This window comes from Malaclemys terrapin, chromosome 1 (genome assembly GCF_027887155.1).
Source record: "Malaclemys terrapin pileata isolate rMalTer1 chromosome 1, rMalTer1.hap1, whole genome shotgun sequence".
Taxonomy (NCBI): domain Eukaryota; kingdom Metazoa; phylum Chordata; order Testudines; family Emydidae; genus Malaclemys; species Malaclemys terrapin.
Window position 1 is genome coordinate 3,164,848 of NC_071505.1, and position 22,051 is coordinate 3,186,898.

At 57.0% G+C, this 22,051-nt stretch overlaps 1 protein-coding gene across 2 annotated transcripts; it reads left to right on the plus strand.

The window, feature by feature from the left end:
* The first annotated feature begins 72 nt into the window (after positions 1-72).
* On the plus strand, positions 73-21,336 carry NCAPH2 (non-SMC condensin II complex subunit H2). Of its 2 annotated transcripts, none has more exons than XM_054007028.1 (21): positions 73-144; positions 3,179-3,298; positions 3,821-3,922; positions 6,171-6,226; positions 8,631-8,712; positions 10,150-10,221; positions 10,680-10,759; positions 11,625-11,779; positions 12,079-12,174; positions 12,551-12,681; positions 12,837-12,908; positions 13,212-13,278; positions 14,067-14,174; positions 15,929-15,982; positions 16,822-16,892; positions 17,208-17,325; positions 17,811-17,876; positions 18,859-18,914; positions 19,626-19,727; positions 20,521-20,670; positions 20,996-21,336. In XM_054007028.1, exons 2-21 carry the CDS (start codon positions 3,191-3,193, stop codon positions 21,131-21,133), a joined length of 1,884 nt encoding a protein of 627 aa, XP_053863003.1. In that variant the 5' UTR covers positions 73-144; positions 3,179-3,190; the 3' UTR covers positions 21,134-21,336. The 2 variants fall into 2 exon arrangements, with proteins under 2 accessions (XP_053863003.1, XP_053863068.1); XM_054007093.1 differs by having other exon boundaries at positions 102-180.
* The last annotated feature ends 715 nt before the right edge of the window (positions 21,337-22,051 follow it).

Below are 22,051 nucleotides of genomic sequence, written 5' to 3' on the forward strand. Positions count from 1 at the left end.
GGGCCAGGGCAGACCCGCCCCCTCCGCGACGTCACCGCGCCCGCCTCACGCGCTGAACGACGTCACCGCGGTGAGCGGGAAAAACAAAATGGTGGCGGGGCTCGGGGGCTGAGGCGGAGCGGAGCGAATCCCCTGTGCGGCGGGGTGAGTGTGGTGCGACCCCCCCCGCCCAGCCCCGTGGTACGGTCCGGTCACCCCAGTCTACATGGAGGGTGCTGTGGGGAGGGGGGCAGAGCTGGGGGGTGCTGTGGGCATGGGGGGGGGCAGAGCTGGGGGTGCTATGGGGAGGGGGGCAGAGCTGAGGGGTGCTATGGGCATGGGCGGGGGCAGAGCTGGGGGGTGCTGTGGGGAGGGGGGTCAGAGCTGAGGGGTGCTGTGGGCATGGGTGGGGGCAGAGCTGGGGGGTTCTGTGGGCATGGGTGGGGGCAGAGCTGAGGGGTGCTGTGGACACGGGGGGCAGAGCTGGGGGATGCTGTGGGCATGGGTGGGGGCAGAACTGGGGGGTGCTGTGGGCATGGGGGGCAGAGCTGGGGGGTGCTGTGGGCATGGGTGGGGGCAGAGCTGGGGGGTGCTGTGGGCATGGGCGGGGGCAGAGCTGGGGGTGCTGTGGGCATGGGCGGGGGCAGAGCTGGGGGTGCTGTGGGCATGGGCGGGGGCAGAGCTGGGGGGTGCTGTGGGGAGGGGGGCAGAGCTGGGGGGTGCTGTGGGCATGGGGGGGGCAGAGCTGGGGGGTGCTATGGGGAGGGGGGCAGAGCTGAGGGGTGCTATGGGCATGGGCGGGGGCAGAGCTGGGGGGTGCTGTGGGGAGGGGGGTCAGAGCTGAGGGGTGCTGTGGGCATGGGTGGGGGCAGAGCTGGGGGGTTCTGTGGGCATGGGTGGGGGCAGAGCTGAGGGGTGCTGTGGACACGGGGGGCAGAGCTGGGGGATGCTGTGGGAATGGGTGGGGGCAGAACTGGGGGGTGCTGTGGGCATGGGGGGCAGAGCTGGGGGGTGCTGTGGGCATGGGTGGGGGCAGAGCTGGGGGGTTCTGTGGGCATGGGTGGGGGCAGAGCTGAGGGGTGCTGTGGGAATGGGTGGGGGCAGAGCTGGGGGGGGTGGGATTGGGGCAGAGCTGAGATGGGTGCTGTGGGGATGGTGGGGCCCAAAGCTTGGAGGGTGTTTGGGGGGCCAGAGTGGGGGGTGGGTGCTGTGGGGAAGACCCTAATCTGGTATCAGCGTCTTCCCCAAGATACACAAGCCATCCTGAGTCCCATGTGTCTCTGGGGAGACCCTGGTTCCTTTATCCTTGTCCCCTTTTGCGCCTGTGTATCATGATTGGACTGTGTCCTAGGGCACTGGTTCTCAACCTTTCCAGACTACAGTACCCCTATCAGGAGTCTGTTCTGCCTTGCATAGCCCAGGTTTTACTTCACTTAAAAACTTACAAATTCAGACTAAAAATACAAAAGTGTCACAGCACACTATTACTGAAAAATTGCTGACTTTCTCATTTTTACCATATAATTATAAAAAAATCAATTGGAATATACACCTCTACCCAGATTTAACGCGATCCGATATAACACGATATAACACGAATTTGGATATAACACGGTAAAGCAGCACTCCGGGGGGGGGGGCGGGGCTGCGCACTCCGGCGGATCAAAGCAAGTTTGATATAACGCGGTTTCACCTATAACGCAGTACGATTTTTTTGGTTCCCGAGGACAGCGTTATATCAGGGCAGAGATATATATACACATTTTATATATATATATATATATTGTACTTACATTTCAATTTAGAGTATATAGAGCAGTATAAACAAGTCATTGTGTGAAATTTTTGTTGGTGCTGACTTTGCTAGTGCTTTTTATGTAGCCTGTTGTAGGCAAATATCTAGATGAGTTGATACTCCCTGGAAGACCTCTGCAAACCCCCAGAGGTACATGTACCCCTGGCTGAGAATCCCTGATCTAGGATCTGACCCCTCCTTGAGCCCTTATTGCTCCAACTTGTCACATTCCTTGCTCCCTTCCCCGCTTCCATCCCCGCTCTTTGCTCCTGGGTCTGATCCCTCCATCCCTCTTTGACAGCCAAATACTGCAGTCCCATATGAGGCACCAAGGCCACTATCTGACACCGGCTAAAAAAATGGGGAGGGGAGGCGAGGCACTAACCACAGCCTGGGAAGGCAGGATGGGGAGCAGGAGAGGCACATGGTATGGGCTGGTTTTGAGGAGAACACTCCGGTGTGCAGTGAATGGCAGCTCTTTCTCCCTATAGCGTAAGAAGATCCTATGTGTAAAGTGATGCCCAAATTCAGAGTAGTCTGGCCATGAGTGAGCCTGCACCTGTGTAAAAACAATGAGGAGTCCTTGTGGCACCTTAGAGACTAACAAATTTATTTGGGCATAAGCTTTCGTGGGCTATAACCCACTTCATCAGATGCATGGAGTGAAAAATACAGTAGGCAGGTATAAATATACAGCCCATGAAAAGATGGGAGTTGCCTTACCAAGTAGGGGGTCAGTGCTAACGAGGCCAATTCAGTCAGGGTGGATGTGGCCCATTCCCTACAGTTGACAAGAAGGTGTGAGTATCAACAGAGGGAAAATTACTTTTTGCATCAGACTGGGTCCTAAGACCCAGGAGTCAGGTCACGCATGTGCTTAACTGTTTGCAGAATTGAGGCTCAGGTTTGCAGATTAACCATCCCAACAAGGCCATAATTCTGACCAGGTGCTGCTAGTGTATAAATAATACAATCAGCAATTTATGCTACATGCTTTATTTTATTTCACTGGGATTTCTAGTCAGTTTCATGGTTGGGTTTGTTTATTTACAGACATTTGTGTAGGTCTAAAATCAGATAAATATTTTTTATTTGTAGGTTCTCAGACACTAGCTTACTGTTACTCTGTGTTGTGACAACACGGGAATGTTTATGTCAAAACAAAGCCCTGTTTTTTGTTTGAATTAAAACATTTTTATTGGCCTCCGGTTTTACAAAAGCTGACTTTTTATAAAAACAAAATTGGAGCCAGCTTTGAGCTGACTGCATCCCATTAAATGACTACAGGCCACAAATGACAGCGTTGTCAGCAAACTGACGGACCTGTGTCCTTGTTCTGTTCCCTCCTGATTGGGGGCTTGTCTGCCCGGCTCCTGGATGAAATGTAACTTCTTGCACTTCTAGGGATCTGTTACGATGGAGGATGTGGAGTCACGCTTCCTGCACCTTCTGCAGCCCATCCGGGACCTCACAAAGAACTGGGAGGTGGATGTGGCAGCCCAGTTGGGGGAGTATCTGGAGGAGGTAAGGCATTCTTTCCATCCACGAAGATCAGGGTGGCAGGGAGGAATGTCAGTATCCAAGTGCCACAGTGTGTCCATGCAGCTGGAATTCCTAGCATGTGGTGCTCGTTTTGGTTCCTAATGTTCCTGTCCCTCAGGCCAGCCCTGCCACGTTGTCACTGGCCTTAAACTCTAAATATCAAGTTCTGGACCTCAGACCTGTTCCTTTTGCTTCCTGCCCTCCCTGTGAAGTGCTCCTGGGTCCACAGGAGCTTTAGAAACGATGCTCTGCACAGCACAGACCTGTTCCTTGGAGAACCATTGCCACCTATGGAAGAGCTGTAGCCCCAAAAATTACAAGAGAATGCGAAGGGAAAAGTCTTGCATTCTCCCTTCACCCCTCTCATCTCATCCCCCAGGTGCCACTGCAGGTTTGCTGTGGGGCCAGGGCTTTGTCCCCTCCAAAGTGTCTCTTCCTGCTGCGTTGTCTCTCAAACCCAGACTGTAAAATCAGCTTGTGTCTTCCCGTGTGTGTGTTCTGTAGCTGGACCAGATCTGCATTTCCTTCGATGGCGGCAAAACCACCATGAACTTCATAGAGGCGGCTCTGCTGATCCAGGGTTCTGCCTGCATCTACAGCAAGAAGGTGGGGAAGCCAAGGATAACTGTTGTGACTCACCCCTGCTGCCCCTGCAAGGCCGGGAGGAGAGCTGCTCTGGAGTTTGCCAGCTGGAGGCTTGTACAGTGGGTGCTTTGGGGAGTTTTGCTTGACTCTGAAAGCGTTAGGCCAGCTGCACATGTGCTGATTGATTAAATATAGCCCTGAAACAATAGACATCACCCAGCCCCCGCTGTGGCTGCTCCCGTCTCTATTTGTATATGGACGTGCAGCCTGCAGAAGCTACAAGTCTCGCTACATAGTACTTTGTTCCTCAGGCAAAACGCTCCCCTAAGCTGGAGTTAAGGCTGAAAGTGCCAAGATCTGGTGAGAACACTGACGTTATCAAAAACAAACATTGGGGCCTCTTCGGGGACCCCTGTTTACCCTAGTGTGACAATGCGGTTCTGGCGGAACCCAACTGAGAGTGCCAACTCAGGACAAATTGCTAAAATAGGGCAGTTACAGCCCAAGGCTGGGGTTTTTCCACCTTTCTGCAGAAAAGGACCTAGGGGTCACAGTGGACGAGAAGCTGGATATGAGTCAACAGTGTGCTCTTGTTGCCAAAAAGGCTAACGGCATTTTGGGCTGTATAAGTAGGGGCATTGCCAGCAGATCGAGGGACGTGATCGTTCCCCTTTATTCGACATTGGTGAGGCCTCATCTGGAATACTGTGTCCAGTTTTGGGCCCCACACTACAAGAAGGATGTGGAAAAATTGGAAAGAGTCCAGCGGAGGGCAACAAAAATGATTAGGGGTCTGGAGCACATGACTTATGAGGAGAGGCTGAGGGAACTGGGATTGTTTAGTCTCCAGAAGAGAAGAATGAGGGGGGATTTGATAGCAGCCTTCAACTACCTGAAGGGGGGTTCCAAAGAGGATGGAGCTCGGCTGTTCTCAGTGGTGGCAGACGACAGAACAAGGAGCAATGGTCTCAAGTTGCAGTGGGGGAGGTCCAGGTTGGATATCAGGAAAAACTATTTCACTAGGAGGGTGGTGAAACACTGGAATGCGTTACCTAGGAAGGTGGTGGAGTCTCCTTCCTTGGAGGTTTTTAAGGCCCAGCTTGACAAAGCCCTGGCTGGGATGATTTAGCTGGGAATTGGTCCTGCTTTGAGCAGGGGGTTGGACTAGATGACCTCTTGAGGTCCCTTCCAACTCTGATATTCTATGATTCTATGATAAGGCAAACCAAACCAGCCAGACTAAGACTTCGGTCTCATCCCACTGGCTAACCGCAAGTCTCACAAGCAATCTCCTTAGACACTCCAGTTTCCGAGTATTACCACCAGTGCCACACGTTATGGGGACAAATGGTTATAAAAACCAATACCCCAGTAAAAGAAAAAGGTTCTCCTGATCCCAAAGGACCAAGCCCCAGACCCAGGTCAATATACAAGTCAGACCTTACCCACAAATCACGCTATTGCCAATCCTTTAGAATCTAAAATCTAAAGGTTTATTCATAAAAGGAAAAAGATAGAAATGAGAGTTAGAATTGGTTAAATGGAATCAATTACATACAGTAATGGCAAAGTTCTTGGTTCAGGCTTGCAGCAGCGATGGAATAAACTGCAGGTTCAAATCAAGTCTCTGGAATACATCCCCAGCTGGGATGGGTCATTCAGTCCTTTGTTCAGAGCTTCAGTTTGTAGCAAAGTTCCTCCAGAGGTAAGAAGCAGGATTGAAGACAAGATGGAGATCAGGCATCAGCCTTATATAGTCTTTTCCAGGTGTAAGAACACCTCTTTGTTCTTACTGTGGAAAATTACAGCAAAATGGAGTCTGGAGTCACATGGGCCAGTCCCTGCATACTTTGCTGAGGTACAAGGCGTATCTGCCTTCTCTCAATGGGTCCATTGTATAGCTGATGGTCCTTAATGGGCCATCAAGCAGGCTAGGCAGAGCTAATCTCAGCTTGTCTGGGATGTCACCCAGAAGCATAGCATAAGTTTGCCATACAGACAGTATAGAGCCAATATTCATAACTTCGACTACAAAACTGATACACACATATAGACAGCATAATCATAACCAGTAAACCATAACCTTGTCCTAGACACCCCATTTGACCCCCTTTATACAAGATTTGGGTGCCACTACAGGACCTTGGTTGCAACAATGATCTATATGGTCCCAGTTTATGTCAATAACGTCACACCTAGGCCCTAACAGAGGCAGCCTCCCTTAGATCCTTACATCCCAGCCTCTAACCTTCTTGCCTTATTTTGGCAGGTGGAATATCTCTACTCTCTTGTTTACCAGGCCCTCGACTTCATCTCCAACAAAAAGTAAGTAAAGATTTTCCTTCTCCGTGAGGTTGCCTCTTGTGAAGTCCGTCTGGGCTTAGTGCTGGGGGCTCCCACCATGACTTCCCCCCAGCCCAGCTCAGCAGGCAAATGCATCTCTTTCTGACCTGCAGCTCCTGTCCTTTTTATCACTGTCACGGTTCTTTACCCCTCCCTAGTCTCTTCCAAGCAAGGGTCTTGTAGCATTTTGCAAATACTAACTAATCCTTCGAACACCCATTCTTCGATATAGGTAAATTATCCCCCTTTTGCAGGTGGGAAGCGAAGTGACTTACCCAAGTCTACAGAGGAAGCCCCCCGCAGAGAGGGGAATAGACCCACCCGTCCTGACTCCCTGCTCAGATCATAATGCACGCTCGCTCTTTATCTGGTTTTAAACTGTTGTCATCCAGGACAATCTCTGTGGTTATTTTTTGCTGGTTTTAATGCTAGGCTCCAGTCTTGCAAAAGGATCCTCCCGGGATAATGTTGAAGTCAGTGGGTCTCTGTGCAGGCACGAGGGATCTCTGGTGGGGATCCAGCTGTAGGACTGGGACCTGAGCTGGTGTGATCACAATGCAGCCCAGTGAATGGAGGTATCAAATAGAAAGAAGATGGCGTGGGAGTGGGAGGGTTTCGGCACCTCGCTAGCAGGGTGATCCCATTTAGTAGCAGTTTTCAAATGTAGCATGTCACCTCTTTAGTAACTTTTCCATCCCCATTCTGACTGGCCCGTGCTCAGTACAGGTCTTCGGTTAAGAGAGGAGAGATCTGTTTAGGGTGGACAGCAGTAGCTGTTCTGAAACAGAAATCCCCCCGGACGGGTGAAGCTATCCTATGACTCTGACTTTGAACAGGCACTTGGCTCCAGCCACACAAACCGACCTCTGAAATGGAATTCCCTTTGGGCTCCTCTGCTTCTCTCAGCCAGAGGCCTGGCTCAGCAGGGGCGCTTGCTAGGGCAGACGTGGGCAAACTACGGCCCCTGGGCCACATCCGGCCCGCGGGACCGTCCTGCCCGGCCCCTGAGCTCCTGGCTGGGGAGCCTAGTCTCCCCGGCCCCTCCCCTGCTCTCCCCCACAGCCACGCCGCCGTGCTGACCGCGCTCTGGCCTGCCGCTCCCACTGGGCAGTGTGGGGAGCGCAGCTGGCTCTGGCCTGGTGTCGCGGTTGCGAGCTCCTGCTGCTGGTAAGGGGACGGGGAGCGGGGGGGTTGAGTAAGGGAGCGGGAGGTCCTGGGGGGGGAGGGGGTGGTTGGATGGGGTGGAGGTTCTGGGGGGGTGGTCAGGAGATGGGGAACAGGGAGGGTTGGGAGTGGGAGTCCCGGGAGGCCTGGGGGGGGGGGAGGTGGATGGGGTCGGGAAGGCAGTCAGGGGATGGGGGGTGTAGGATCCTGGGGGGCAATTAGGGGCGGGGGGTCCCTGGAGGGGGTGGTTGGGGATGAGGAGCAGAGGGTGGTTGGATGGGGGTGGGAGTCCCGGAGGGGCTATCAGGGGGCGGGGGTGTGGATAGGGGTTGGGGCAGTCGGGGAGCAGGGGGGTTGGATGGGGGCGGGGGTCCCGGGAGGGGCGATCAAGGGTCAAGGAGAAGGGGGGGTTGGATGGGTTGGGAGTCTGAGGGGGGCAGTCGGGGCGGGAAGTGGGAGGGGGCGGATAGGGGGCGGGGTCCAGGCTGTTTGGGGAGGCACAGCCTTCCCTACCCGGCCCTTCATACAGTTGCGCAACCCTGATGTGGCCCTCGGGCCAAAAAGTTTGCCCACCCCTGTGCTAGGGCCTTGCTGATGCGGGAAGGGACAGAGCCAACAGGGAAGGGTGCTGCTGGTGTTGCAGGGACTTAGAGCTGCTAGAAATGGAATATGTTAAACAGTTCTCTTCAAGCTGCGTGCTGGCTGCCTCGAAGTGAAACGTGCCTCCCCTTCCCCTTCCCCATTCCCTGACGGAAACGGAATCGACTCAACAAGCAAGGGATTTGCTGGCCAGGCCTAAGCGCTCCCCCCATCCCCCCCCACTGCAGCCAAATCCCATTTCCTCTGAGCCACTTGCACAGGAGTGGTGGGCTCCAGCTCTGAGCCAGGCCTGCATATAGGAATCAAGTGCACATTAGTTGGCTCCCATCAGAAGAATAACCTACTGATGTGGCTGTCTCCCTCCTGGGCTATTCAACGCTGGGCCCTTCTATAGCACTTCACAAGGACAAAAAAGGCCCCGGTAGCTTTAACTGCTGCCCACTCCTGGGCTGGAGGAGACATGTTACATCCCTGTGTCTTTTGTCAGAGTAACTGTTGCCCCAGGGCACACCCTACCAATGACTCGGACATCCTGGGCTCTGCCCCAGGAAACTGCCCAGCAGACAATAATGGTTTTAGAAAACTCCAGTGCCCTCTTGTGTTTTTCCCCTCCCTGACCCAGGCGGGACAAACAGCCTATGTCTGTGGGGGAGGACGGCACCGACGCTGACGTGAGTGCTGGGCCCAGGACGGTGGAGGAAGAGGTAAGACAGCGGGTGTGGTGTGCGTCCTTCCTGTGTGCAGTCCCTCTGTGCGCCAGCAGGGGGGGGGGTGCGGGCAATATTCCAGCAGTCCTCTGCCTGGTGTGTGCTAGGTACTGGACTGGTAGGTTAAATGGTGGTGGGTGACCTTAGGCTGCAGACTCAGATGCCAAGTCTAATTGTGCCCTGCCTGATTAGTTGCTATGATCACTTGCCAGCAGGCCAGTCCCAAACTGCTCTTCTCTGGCTACGGGGATTTAGCTTCCACAGCACTTGCCCCTGCCCCCAAACACCCTGGGCCTGGGGGTTTGGTCTCTACAGCTATGTCTGCACTTACGGTGGTGAGTCGAGCACAGACACACCTGTAGCTACACACCAGAGGGAAAGGCTCCTGCAGTGGGGAGGCAGCAGGGACCTGCCGGGGCTTTTCGTCGCTGGCAGAACCTTTTACCATGGCGGGAAAGGCTCCTGCAGTGGGGAGGCAGTGGGACACACTACTGTTAAAAGTAGCAGTGTAGACGTGGGAGGCCCTGCTTGGGCGTGTTTATACCCTAGGGGTCAGGCCTGTGGGGACTGTATTCTACGTGCCTAAGATGTGTCTATGCTGCTAGCTGGGCGTGCAGTATCTGTACTCTACACGCCACCATAAGTGTAGCCTTATAGCATTCCATCCCTTCACCTCATGGGACAGAGCCCTCAGCCTCTGCAGTCCTCCAGCTCCACCCCAGAGATTAAACGCTTGACCTCCATGGCTCTCTCTGTCCCAGGAGGTGGAGGGCTGTCAGCTGAAGGGTGTGTGAATGCTTGCCTGGCCATACTGAGGGCTGGGAGAGCCTTTAGCAGGTGCACCATATAACCGTAATGGCTAACCAGCAGCACTGCTTGTGGGAGCCTGGCGTGCTGCCCTCGGGGGAGCAGTGGCTGCCCTGTGGTGTCTGTGGAGATGAAAGGTTCCCAGCTCCAAGGCCCCTGGGAGCTAGGGACATTTCTCAGGGCCTGTTGAGGCTCCCAGGCTCAGTGCACTGTGTGTGTGTCACATTGCCTCTATACAGATAACAGTGTATCGGTGAATTCTGCTGCTATCCCCAAACTCACTGGCCACCATGTTCTAAGGCATTTCTGCTAAGAGGCCAGCTTGCATTGGAAGGAGTTTGCCACCAAGTATCTGGGAGCCCATGGTCCCTGTGCACCGCTTGGAGGGCTCCCACTGGCTCTCTGCCTCCTCTCCTCAAGAACTGTTCTTGTTTGGATCAGGGTAGACTGAGCCTGGGGCCAGGAGTCACTCCATGACCTTGGGCATGTCACTTCCCTCCCCCGTGGCCCGGAGACCCTGACCTGCCATCGGGGGTGCTGTGGGGATCAGCAGAGTATGTCTGTACGGCATGTCAGAGAGACAGCTCTCTGTGTGAAGTGCTCCATCTTACTGCTCGCTCTCTGCAGTTCCTCTCATTGGATGACATCAAGGACACCAACGTGGTGAGCGTGGACATGAAGAAAGATCACCAGCCTAATGTAAGTGACGCGGTCCCCGTCCTTCATGCCCTCCCTGCCCCTCTCGTGTCCCTTCTGCCTCCTAATCAGGGGGTTTCCGAGACTAGAGTCTGCCGTGTCCAATGTGCCAGCTTGCTCACCCCCCCCCCCCCACCTGAGCAGTGCTGTTAGGGGAGACCTCTGCCAGCGAGGGAGTATTTCCAGGCATTCCTGCAGCCAGAACCCTCCTCAGCAGCAAGTGGTGACACACCCTGGGTACCAATGGCTGCCATCTGGCTGGTGAGAGCTGGTGTTTGTACCCTGGCAGGACGGTGCTGCCCAGCGCCCAGCCTGCCCTGATAGCCCTGAGAAGCAGATGAAAAAGCTCTCTGTATGTGTGAATGAGTCTTCCCGGCTGCAAGGGCCCTGTCTGTGGAGTGCATCCGGGCCCCTCTCTTCCTGTGATGGGCAGCTGGGATCATGCTGTCCTATCTTTGCAGACTGTGAACATTGTCCCCTTGACTCCGATGGCCCTGGTACCCCCAGAAGAGACAGAAAAGAAGGACAACCCCCTGTTCAGGTAAAGGCTTCCCTCGTAATGCCTTTCAGTCACTCCTCTCCTGCCATCTTCTTTCTGTCTCTCTTGGATTTTCTCACCATTAGTGTCAGGGTCTGGCCCTGCTCAACATCTTCATTAATGGGCTAGAGGAGGGAGAACAGCAGGGGGAGGGAAATAATCCAGAGGGCTCCAGCGAGTTCAGAGGTGTGGGCAGGACATTGCGTGAGGTTCCTCATGGGAAACGCAACTGGGGGAAGGACAAGCCTGGGGATCAGCCAGGGACCGTCAGGAATGGAGGTGGGAGAGTGAGAAGCCAATCCGACAGGAGATGAGATGGGCCACCATGAGCCTGGGCTGATAGAGGCCTTGTGTGCTGGAGCAGGGAGGGGGTAGCCCCCCTCTGCCTGGCTCCGGGGAGATCCTAGCTGGGATCCTGCACTCAGCTCTGGCCCCATTGTATTGGAAAGGGGGGGTCTGTGCAGGGGCGGGGGCAGTTCAGAGAGCAACAAAGCGTTTGGGGTGCAGAGGGAGAGATTTAGGAGGAGATGAGCGGAGCTAAACCTGCCCTGTCTGGCTAAACAACAGGGGGATGTGACACCAGCCTGTGCCGCTTAGAAGAGCGTGGTCAGCCTGGAGACAAGGAGATCTTGGTCTCCCTTATGTACCGCCCCCCAGGATCTGAGCCAACAAGAAGTCCCATTCTATGCTGGCTTGGGGATGTGACTGGGCTCAATGGAACGCAGCGGGTCTCTCCCAGGTCTGGGTCTCTTTCCCTTCTTCCTGGCGTCCCATACGACCTTTTACGAACCCATGCTCTGGCTGCACCCTGGAAACCAGCAATGCTGCTGGGTCAGAGCCGTTCTAACGCCGCTCTTTCTCCTCTCAGCCGGAAGGGGGAGATCCTGGCCAGCCGGAAGGATTTCCGCATGAACACGTGCACCCCTCACGCCAACGGAGCCTTCATGCTGGAGCTGGCGGGCCTCTCACCCACGCAGTGCTTCCAAGCAAGACACCAGGCTGGGGACCTTGGCAGCGCTACAGGTGCAGGATTGGGCTGGGGATCTCCCCTTACCCTCCCAAAGCCACTCCAAAAACCTCCTGGGAGGGGATGTGGGAGATGCAGAGTCCATCGGAGAGGCCAACTTGAGGGGTATGGGGGAAGCTGGCTATACAAGCCAGCCTTGTTTATGGCTGGCTGGAATGAGCCTTGGTCACCAAACCAGCAGCTATTCAAGGGAGGTCCACAGAGAGCCAAGGGCTAAGACCCCAATGGGGTAATGCTTGGGGGACATCATTAACAAGTCTCTCCCTCTCCCCCGATTCTGCCTCATCCCTGCCAGGAGGGCAGACTGCCACCCCGGGGTCTGGAAACGCGCCCATGGAGGTCAGTGCCTGTGAGATGCCTATCCCAGTCTTGAACTTCTCTGAAAATGAAGGTGAGATATGTGGCCAGTTTGCTGTGTGAGATCCGGGGTGCTGGCGGGCTTTGGTTAGGGTGGCACCCCCATAGCATGGGCCCCCGGCAGGCTGGTTCCTAACCACAGGGGTCAATGGGGCAGCTCGAGTTCTCCCTGGCACTGGCAGCCCTGTGCTGTGCGGGGTGTCGGAGCCTATGTTATGAACGAAACCCAGTCTTGTTCTCTCAAGAGCTGCAGCCTTCAAAGCGGGGCTGGTTTTCAGAATTGAAGGAGAGGTTCCCTCTCGGGAGCAGGGAGGGCGGAGGATGGATGGCTTCCCAGGGGCTGTTCCTACGCTGGTTGTGGCCCCATGGATGGAAAAGGACCCAGGAGTGACTGTGCCCCTCTCCGGTAGGCACTGTGGCACCAGAGGGGGGTGGTGATGACGATGACGATGCAGGAGGAGGAGACGATTTCTTGCCTGATGCCCCAGAAGGGGGCATGGAGACCAGTCCTGCTGCTGTCGAGCACATTCAGCAGCAGAAGGTAGGAGTAGGGCGGTTGTCGGGGGGTGGCATGGGGAGGTGGGGCTGCTGCGCTCACTCCTGTCCAGCAGCCAGGGGTCCCCACAGGCCCAGCTGATCAGTCTCGCCTCCGTACGATGCTTCAGGAAACTAACTGCCTTGTTCTCTGCCTGCTAGAGTGTGCTCGAGGGCAAGGGGTACATGCTGCGGGAACGGGCCCCGGCCGTGGAGCCCAGCGCCCACATAAAGGTGAGAGCGGGCGTAGGGACACATCCCGAGGGGCAGCAGAGTCCCTTTGGGAATGAGAGCAGTTCCCAGATAGTAACTCAGGGGGAGGCTGGTGATCTGGGAGCTTCCCCACTGCACTGGGTATGTGGGCACAGGCCCTAGAGCTCATCGCTGTGGGTCCTGAACTGGCTGCCTCAGCCATGCTTTGGTGACACGGGGTGCTCCCTGCCTGCTCAGGGAGGGGGACTGCAGTGGGGAATCGAGTGGGAACTGAGCCTGGCCACCAAGCTGCCCCATTCACCGTTCACTCACGTTCTGTGCCAGGAGATGCTGGATCCGTGGCGAAGCCTTGACCCCTTTGACGACTCTGAGGATAAGCCCTTTAAGAAAGGTAACGAGGGGCCAGCTGACGGGTGACTTGGCCTGGCTGCTCTCTGGGGTTTAGCAGCTGCTTCACCACAGCAAGGCCTGGGATGATATCCTAGCCTGGGTGTTTAGCTCCAGGAAGCAGGAACCACTGGAAGGGCGCGTGTGCTGTGAGCAGGGAAGCCCCCATCTTAAAGCCTCCCACTGTCCACGGAGCAAATTACCGTTGCCTCTAGATGGGGGGTGGCTAGTGGAGTGAATGTGGCTGCCCCCATCCTGAGTTGAGCCGTGCGACCCGGAGAGAGTGGCTCCCTGCCTGCCTGGACCAGAGCACCCAGCCTGCGTTGCCTGCTGGGCCCGGTGGCCTCGCTGGGAAGAGCCCCTGCACTGACAGAGAGAGCGGCTGCAGCCCAGGCTTTGAGACTCTGATGCTGTGAAGCAAAGGGGCCTTCCTCCTTCCTGGCCAGCCCCAAACCCGCCTCCCCAGGCGCTTGCAGGATTGCTCCGTGCTGGGAAGAGGGGTGGTGTCAGGCCCCAGCAGCGCGTCTTCCAGCGCAAAAGAGTGCGGAGCTGCCTCTGAAGTGGAAGGCAGATCTGGTGGGGACTACGCTTACAGGCCTTGTCCTGAGTCCTGCGGCATGTGACTGTATGGCTGGGCGTCAGTGGCTGCTAACACCCGCCCAGCGGTCTCCCTGGAACCTGCGCCCGGTGCTGGTGGCTGCTGGTGCAGAGACTGGCAGAGCCCCCCCTGCTTCCTTCCTTTCCCCGCCCACTGTGACTGCAGCTCACTCCCTTCTCTGCACCTGGCTCCAGGCAGACCCTTCACGGTGCCGAGTGACCTGGACGACGTGCCCGGCAGCAAGCGGAAGAGGCGGGCACCCAGGAAGCTACAGGACTTCATGAAGTGGTTCTCTGCAAGCCGTGAGTATCTTCGCTCCAGCTCTGCTCCCCTACCCTGCAGCCTGCTCCCTGGCAGGGCCCTTCTCTGCCGAGAGACGTGGCCTCTCGACGCCCCCAGCCTCAGCATCATAGAATCAGTGTTGAAGAGACCTCAGGAGGTCATCTAGTCCAACCCCCTGCTCAAAGCAGGACCCATCCCCAGACAGATTTTTACCCCAGTTCCCTAAATGGCTCCCTCAAGGATTGAACTCACAACCCTGGGTTTAGCAGGCCAATGCTCATAGCGGCTGGTGTCTGGACTCTGTCCTGGGGACTCCCCTTGTTCTAGTCACATGGTGTGTGGCCCTTGTACTCAGCCCATCTCCTGCCTGCCATTTGGTGTGGATCACAGGACTCCCATCCAGCCCCGTAACCCACCTCAGCTGCATCAGGAAGGGACAGGAAACCCCAGAACAGAATATGCTGCCCGGGGCAGCAGACTGGGAATTCCCCAGCTGGGTAATGGACGTTGAAAGGCAGAGTGGCCCCGTCAGCCTATTGTGATAACAAATTCCGTTTAGTTCAGGCCGTCCCCCCACCTCAGGTCCACACACGCCAGAGACTCTTGCATTGCCCAGCGTAGAACTGCACTGTGGAGACTGGCAGGGGAAAAGGTGGGGGCTTGCAAGCCTGGGGAGGGGGTTTGAAATCATGGGATAGGCCATTCTAGTCGGGCGGTCTTGCCAAAACGATCGGCAGTGAAACACTTAATGGTGCTGACGTTTAAAGTGTAGTCGTCGTGATTCAGCGTCGGTCTAACTGGAGGAATGGCGCAGAGCTATTGGTTCAGGCTGTCTGCAGACTCAGGCAGCTATAGCCGCATCAGTTATGCGTGGTTCACATCGTCAAGGTTTTCTCTAAAGCTGAGGGCCCACAAGCTTCCTAAAAATGAAAACTCATTCGCTGGAGCCCGCTGGAGTTCCGCTGCCGGGGCGCAGAGCTCGTGGGACCTGCCTGTAGGGGACGGTTTTTCCCAACACCTCTCGATTACTCTGGTTTCTATTCCTTATACGTGTTCCCTGCCTAATAGAATTGTGGGTGTTCTCATCTACAGATACACGTCTGGTCCTTTCTGAGCTCAGTAAGGTCACTGCTACGAGAGGACTGAGCGCGGCACGTGGCGTTTCCTCTCATCAGTGGCTGCCCTTTGCTCGGGTATCATGAGAGAGCAGAGAGCGGTGTCTGATGTGACCGTCCCTAACCCGCTTGTTTGCATCCCTCTATCAGGTCCTCGCGCCGCTTTTTCCCCAGTGGCGCAGGCCTCCTTAGGCTGCCCTGCCTCTCCAGAGCTGGTTCTGGTAACCCTGTAACCGTGTTGTGGTACCAGGGCTGGCAAAGTAGCTTGCATGGCCACAGGGCTCTTTGAGAGGAGGTGGCATCATCATCTGGCATCCGTGTGTTTGTCCATCTTATCCGGGCCCTATTGCTGTAGTTTCAGAGCCTTGCCATCTGTAATATGTTGCTCCTCCCCACCCCCGAGAGACCTGGCAGGGTATCCTCCCTGCTGGACACCTGAGTCACATTGTCCCTGGGTCTCAGTCCTCACCCTAGGAGACCCAGGGAGTCAGGAAGAGCAGGAACTTGAACCCAGGTCATCTCAATCCTTGGCCGGTGCCCAAAGCACTGGGTCAGCCATGCATCTGTCCTTAATCCCACTCCCGCCCCCAATAATCTGGTGTCCGACTGACAGGGCTATCCCCGCAGAACCCAGACACCCGTTTCTGGTCTCTCCCCAGAGAACGACAGAGCCGACAGCAGAAGAACCAAGAAGAAAGGGCCAACGTTCGCTGGTGAGAGGGATGTGGCTGGTGATGTGCGCGAGAGGCAACATCCCTTTGCTGCCCACTCTGCTTGCCATAAACGCCCCTCCCCTCCCACACTCAAATGCCTCTGGAGCCTGCTTTTCACAGAGCCCCACAGAGCGAAACCAAAGAGTGCGTCAGCACTGTCCCAGCCCCAGAGCATTCCTCCCGGCTTGTCTACACTGGAAACGCTCTGGCGGCACACTGCAGTGTAGACACTAGCTACGCTGACAGGAGGGGTTCTCCCATTGACAGGGCCAATCCGCCTTCTTGAAAGGTGGGAGCTAGACCGACGGAAGAGCCTGTCTACACGGGGACTTAGGTCGGCTTCGCTGCGTCGATCCGGCATGTGGATTTTCACACCCCCAAGTGATGTAACTCGGTTGACGCACTTTTCTAGCATATACCAGCCCTCGGCTCCCACGTGGCGGGCGATCCAGGCGGTTGAGGTGTAGGGTTGGGGGAAGAATGTGCTTTGAGCCCTCTTCCCACCTGGACACACACGTCCCCACCCCAGGGATCACTGGGCCAAACTGGTTGGGGCAGGATGCCCAGCCAGCTGTCTCACTGCAGGGGGATGGGAACTGCATACCCTGTTGGTTAGCAGCAGCTCCCGCCCCAGGGCTTTGGCTGTATGTGCCTGTCCTGGAGCTCTTCCTTCCCTCGGGGGCGAGGGTGGAGCCCAGCCAGTTTGTGACTGCAGCCAAGCCAGGGCTGTGCCTAGAGCCCGCGGGCAGGAGTCATGCCGGGTGTCCATGCCACGCAGCCCGGCTCCGTCCGTCTCTGCCTGGCAGGGCAGTTCCCATGCTCCCACTGTGTCTTGGCAGATCTGGAGGTTCTGTACTGGAAGCAGCTGAAGGAGCGCATGGCCGTGCAGAGGAAGCTGCAGAGGAGAATGGTGAGGCAGTAGCGACGCTGGGGCACGAGTGTGAATGTGGAGGTGCCCTCGGTCTGCCTGCAGAAAGGGGCAGGTTCCGGTGAGCGCCTGTGCTGCCACGGGTCTGGGTGGCACTTGGGCAGCCACAGGGATTGGCCAGTGTCTAGGGCACCTTTCCTAGGGGCAGGGACCACGTGGGCCGCCCCACCCAGCACGTACTGCTCAGGGGCCCGGGGTGCCATGGGGATGTAAATCCTGAGGACAACCGCCGGCTGGTGGCAGGCAGGCACTCGCATGGAGATCAGCAGTGACGGCCAGGCCTGTTCCCTCTCCCAGGGACTGCTGCTGGGGAAGCATCTGCAGGAGGAGGAGCTGCTGGAGGAGGCCGAGGAGGAGCTGAATGCCATGGAGGAGGAGCGAATGGACGAGTACCTGGACCGCGACGTGGGGGCAGGTACTCCCGAAAGCCTCGGAGCTGGGGCAGTCTGTGTGCCATCACTGCTGCCCTGGGCACGGGATCCTGGCCACCATTCCTCACTCCTGCCCCAGGAGGTCTGGGCCAGTTCGTGCCCATCAGAGGGTGACATTTGCTACGTTGGCCAACCCTGCTAGAAACTGGAGTGAAAATTGGGGCTGGGGCTGTTGTGGCTGCCGGACAGTGTCTGCTCTGACCTGCTGAGCTGGGCCATACTTGAGCTAGACAGGCAGGCTCTGTGTCCCTCTCTGCCCCTTGGAAGCCAGCGCAGGATTTCCAGGCCCAGGGCAGCTGCTGTGTGACGACTTTGTCCTCTCTTGGGTGAGCCACGGACCGAGCAGGCTGCAGGGACTCCCCACAATCCCTGCTCCCCTTGGCTCGGCAGCTCCGCGCTAAGCAGGACTCAACGTCTGGGTGGGAACTTTCCCATGAACCCTTGGCCAGAGTCCTTTCTCCTTCTGCAGATGACTTCCTGGAGCAGGACGACATCCACCCGGAGGCCCTGGAGCAGCTGGCCGAGGGCGACCTGGGTAACGTAGTCCCAGCAGATCCCCTTTCTTGTCACAGACAGGCGCAGCCTCATTTACCCTGAGGGGCCTGTATTGGCAATGTGCCTGAGCCTGGGAGCTCAGCAAGGATGTGTAACATAGAGTGGGCGTTACCATAGCTGGGCACCTGTGGACTATGTGTCCCAGCATGCAGTGCTCCATCTTGCAATGGAGCACTGCATGCTGGGACCTGTAGTCTCCATGGGTTGCAGTTATGTTAGGGATGAGTAGAGCTCTACCAAATTCACAGTCCATTTTAGTCAGTTTCATGGTCAGAGGGTTTTAAAATTGGTCAATTTAATGTTTTCAGATGTCTACATCTGAAACTTCAGGGTGTTGTAACCGTGGGGGTCTCAATCCAAAAAGGGGTCTTGGGGGATGGGGTATCGCAAAACTGTTGTAAAGGGGTCGTGGGATTGCCACCCCCACTTCTGCACTGCCTTCAGAGATGGGTCTGATCTCTGCCCCCGCCTTCCCCCAGAGTGGCTGTGCAGGGGAAGTCCCACTCCTCCCCAGCCTGGCCGACCAGCAGCTGGAGCCCAGTGAAAGGTAGGAGCCCCTGGGTGGGGTGCCCCCAGCCCTGTCCCTTCCCTCCAAAGCTAGATTTCACGGTAGAGGTCTGGCCCATGACGTGTTTTTCACGGCTGTGAATTTGGTAGGGCCCCAGAGATGTGGTTGGCTGCACCAGCCCCATCTGGCCTGTGGGTTCATCAAAAGCTGTCTATGTTAGGAGAGTGGTGTGTCTCCCCACCCCTGAACATGTGCACGCATACATGTTTGTGCATACACATTTGCGCATACCCAGCTGGGCAAGCTCCATGTGCTTCCCAGGGACAGTGAGCCCCATGGCGCTGGGGAAGTCATGTCCCTGTTAGTGGGTTGGCAGGGTATCCGTGATGACTTGTGCTGTCTCGGAGCGGCAGCGCCATGCTGCTCTCAGCTATAGCTTCCCCTTCGCTTTCAGGCCCCTGCGCGATCCCTGACTCCCTGAGCTATGAGGAGCTGGTGAGGAGAAATGTGGTACGTACCCATCCCCCGGGGGGTTGGCGCAGAGACTCTCTGCCTGAGCCTGGCTCTGCAGCGCCACCTGCCCATTGGCCCTTCTTGCTGCCTGGGCAGCCGTGCCCTTCTGATGCTGCAGCTAAGGGGCGTGGCTTTCCAGAGATGCCTGTAAATGTTCATTCCCTCCCAGCCCAGGAACAAGAGGGATGGTGGGGGGCAGGCTGGACTTGTTAGCAGGTTGGAAAGCCTGGACCCAGCTGGGCCAGGGACAGCATTGGATTCTCTTTTCAGAGTAACAGCCGTGTTAGTCTGTATCCGCAAAAAGAAGAACAGGAGTACTTGTGGCACCTTAGAGACTAACAAATTTATTAGAGCATAAGCTTTCGTGGACTACAGCCCACTTCTTCAGGTCTGATCCTCCATTTCTAGCCTGTGCCCTTAGAGGGCCAGGCCTGAGCTCTCCAGCGGAGAGCGGGAGCTGCCTGGCTGCTCCATGGGGTGGGCCCTCAGCGTTGGAGAGGTGAGCACCACCACTCCCATTGCAGCCGGGGGACCGCGCCCCTGCCTCAGGTGTGGGGAGCGGCCATATCTGGAAATGCAGGCACGAGTGACCCCTGCCCACGTCTCCATTTCAATGTTCCCCTGAGCCCGGTGGGGAGGTGGGAGTGAGGCAGAGCTGGGGTGGGGGCTGGAATCTGCCCCCCTGATCCTCCATCTCTCCGTCCCCAGGAGCTGTTCATTGCCAACTCCCAGAAGTATGCCCGTGAGACGGTGCTGTCCCAGCGTATCCGTGACTGGGAGGACAAGATAGAACCCAAGCTGCAGGAGCAGGTGAGACTGGAGCATGGGAACCTGCCCCTGGCTGTGGGGAAGCTGTTCGGGCAGCACATGGGCCGGGCTCTCTGCAGGGATGAGCCCAGGGGTGGGTGGAGTGCGCAGCAGAGGGCTGGGAGTGAGGGTGGCTGGGCCACTGGCAGTGGGGCACACAGGGTGTTGCTGAAGTGAGGCTTGAGAGCACATCCCCGTCCCTGTCTCCCTAGACTCTGTGCAGCTTTGGCCAGAGCTCTCAGCCTGGTACTCCGCTCCCTGCAGGGAAGCCCATGACCTGGGTCCTGCTCCCTGGCGGGCATCTGTCTTACCCTGTTGACTTAAAGGCGCTGCCACCCCCTGCTGCACTAGAGGCGGAGTGCGTCTGTGATTAGCTGCTGCCTGGGGAATGAACGGTGGCATAACCTAGAGTAAGAGCCCAGGGATGGGCGGATCCCAGCACTGTTGCTGCCCACCTAATCCTGGCCCATAGTCCCCTCTGCCAGTCTGAGAGTACCTCTGACATCTGCCGGTGCCCCCCAGCCTGGGCTTTCCCCATAGCTCTGCCGGTGCCCCTCAAACCCAATCTGCAGCCCCCCTGCTATCCTGCCCTTGGCTCCCACCACAGCTCTGCCGGTGCCCCTAAGCCATGGACGGACAGTGACAGTTGTAACGTGGTTTTAGGGCAGGGGCTGCCGGGGTCATCCTCCCGCTCCCCCAGGAGTTGGCCAGCGTTTGCTAGTGGCCATGGGTGAACGGGGCTTGGCTTGGCCCCTCAGTGCTAGGCGCAGTGTCTAACTCCCCCTCTCCCGTGCAGGAGGAGCGAGCTGCCTTCGACATCCACAGCTACGGGGACCAGCTGGCGGCGAGCTGTGGGCGGCTCGGCGAGTGGCACTCCTTCGCCAGCCTGGTGGCAGGGAAGCCGGCCTTTGAGGTGTGTCGCTCCATGCTGGCCTCACTACAGCTGGTGAGTGTCTGGGCTCAGGCTGCCTCAGGAGGGTACCCTGCTCCCTGCGGACAGCAATCGGCCCCTCCACCCTGCCGTGGGGCGGGCGGGCGGCCTCCCCCAGAGCTGCCTGCAGTTGGAACTCCCACGCAGGCTGCTGCCCTCTACTCTTGGCTGAGCACAACTACGCAGGGTCTCTGCGTGCAGCTGCATTGCTGTCCCCATGTGCGACTCTGCAGGCCCTGACCTGTGCCCCCTCACCAGGGGTGTGCCCCAGCAACAGCCAGCCCCCACTCCGTGACCCCAGTCCTAGCCAGTCCCCTAACCCTGCTGTTGCCCCCTACAGGCCAACGACTACACGGTGGAAATCAGCCAGCAGCCAGGCCTGGAGGAGGCGGTGGACACCATGAGGCTGCGCCTCCTGACCCAAGAGCGAGCGCACGAGCGATTCCGCACCTACATGGCCCCCTCTGTGTCAAACTGACAGTGCCCCTGGCTTTCTGGGGTGCATGGCACCCCCAGGGGCTGCTGCATTCCTGCCCCTTCCTTGTGTATATACTGAGCTCGGGCAGCACGCCCTGTACAGCCTGTCCCTTTCGCTGCCTCTGCTGTCCCCTCTGCCTCTCCCTTTGCTCTGTCTCTTTCCATTGGCACAGCCTGTGCAGTAATAAACCATGGGTGTGGTTTTGTGAAGTGCTGTCCCTGCGAAGGGGGGATTGGGCCATAGGCCGCCAGGCGAGCAGGGCAGGCTGAGGCTCCAGAGGCTATAAACAAACCCCCCTCCCCATTCCCAAGCTGGGCCCAGCTTTTGACCCCCAATGCTCACAGGCCAGAAGTAGCGGATCCTGTCTCGTCCTTCCTATTCCCCTCTCCCCCAAAGCGTGCAACTGTGAAAGAAAAACATGGCTCGCCGTGATTCCTTCCTCAGCTGCCAGCATGGGCAGCGGCCATAAGACTGGGGTTAGACCAGCCAGCCCAGTGGCCTGTCTTCTGATGGTGCCTGAGGCTTCAGAGGGACGAACAGAACAGGGCCATTTATCGTGTGATCCAGCCTCTGTCCTGTCCCAGCTTCAGTCAGAGATTAGGGCCACCCGGAACAAGGGGTTGTCCCTGACCAGCTTGGCTAATACCCACTGCTGGACCTGTCCTCCAGGAATTTACCTAGTTCTTGAACCCAGTTATACTTTTGGCCTTCACAACATCCCGTAGCAGGGAGTTCCACAGGCTGACTGCACAAGTACTTCCTTTTGTTGGTTTTGAACCTGCTGCCTATTAATATCACTAGGTGACCCCTGCTTCGTGTGTTGTGTGAAGGGGTAATTAACACTTCCTGGAACATTTTCTCCTCACCCTTCATGATTTTACAGGCCTCTATTGTATCCCCCCTTAGTTGTCTCTTTTC

Bases quoted from the DNA above. Each gene is read 5' to 3' on its own strand.
- NCAPH2 (XM_054007028.1), top strand. From the start codon at position 3,191: ATGGAGGATGTGGAGTCACGCTTCCTGCACCTTCTGCAGCCCATCCGG. The intron at 3,299-3,820 runs GTAAGGCATTCT...TGTGTTCTGTAG, and splicing joins TGGGGGAGTATCTGGAGGAG to CTGGACCAGATCTGCATTTC. The intron at 10,760-11,624 runs GTAAAGGCTTCC...TTCTCCTCTCAG, and splicing joins AAGGACAACCCCCTGTTCAG to CCGGAAGGGGGAGATCCTGG.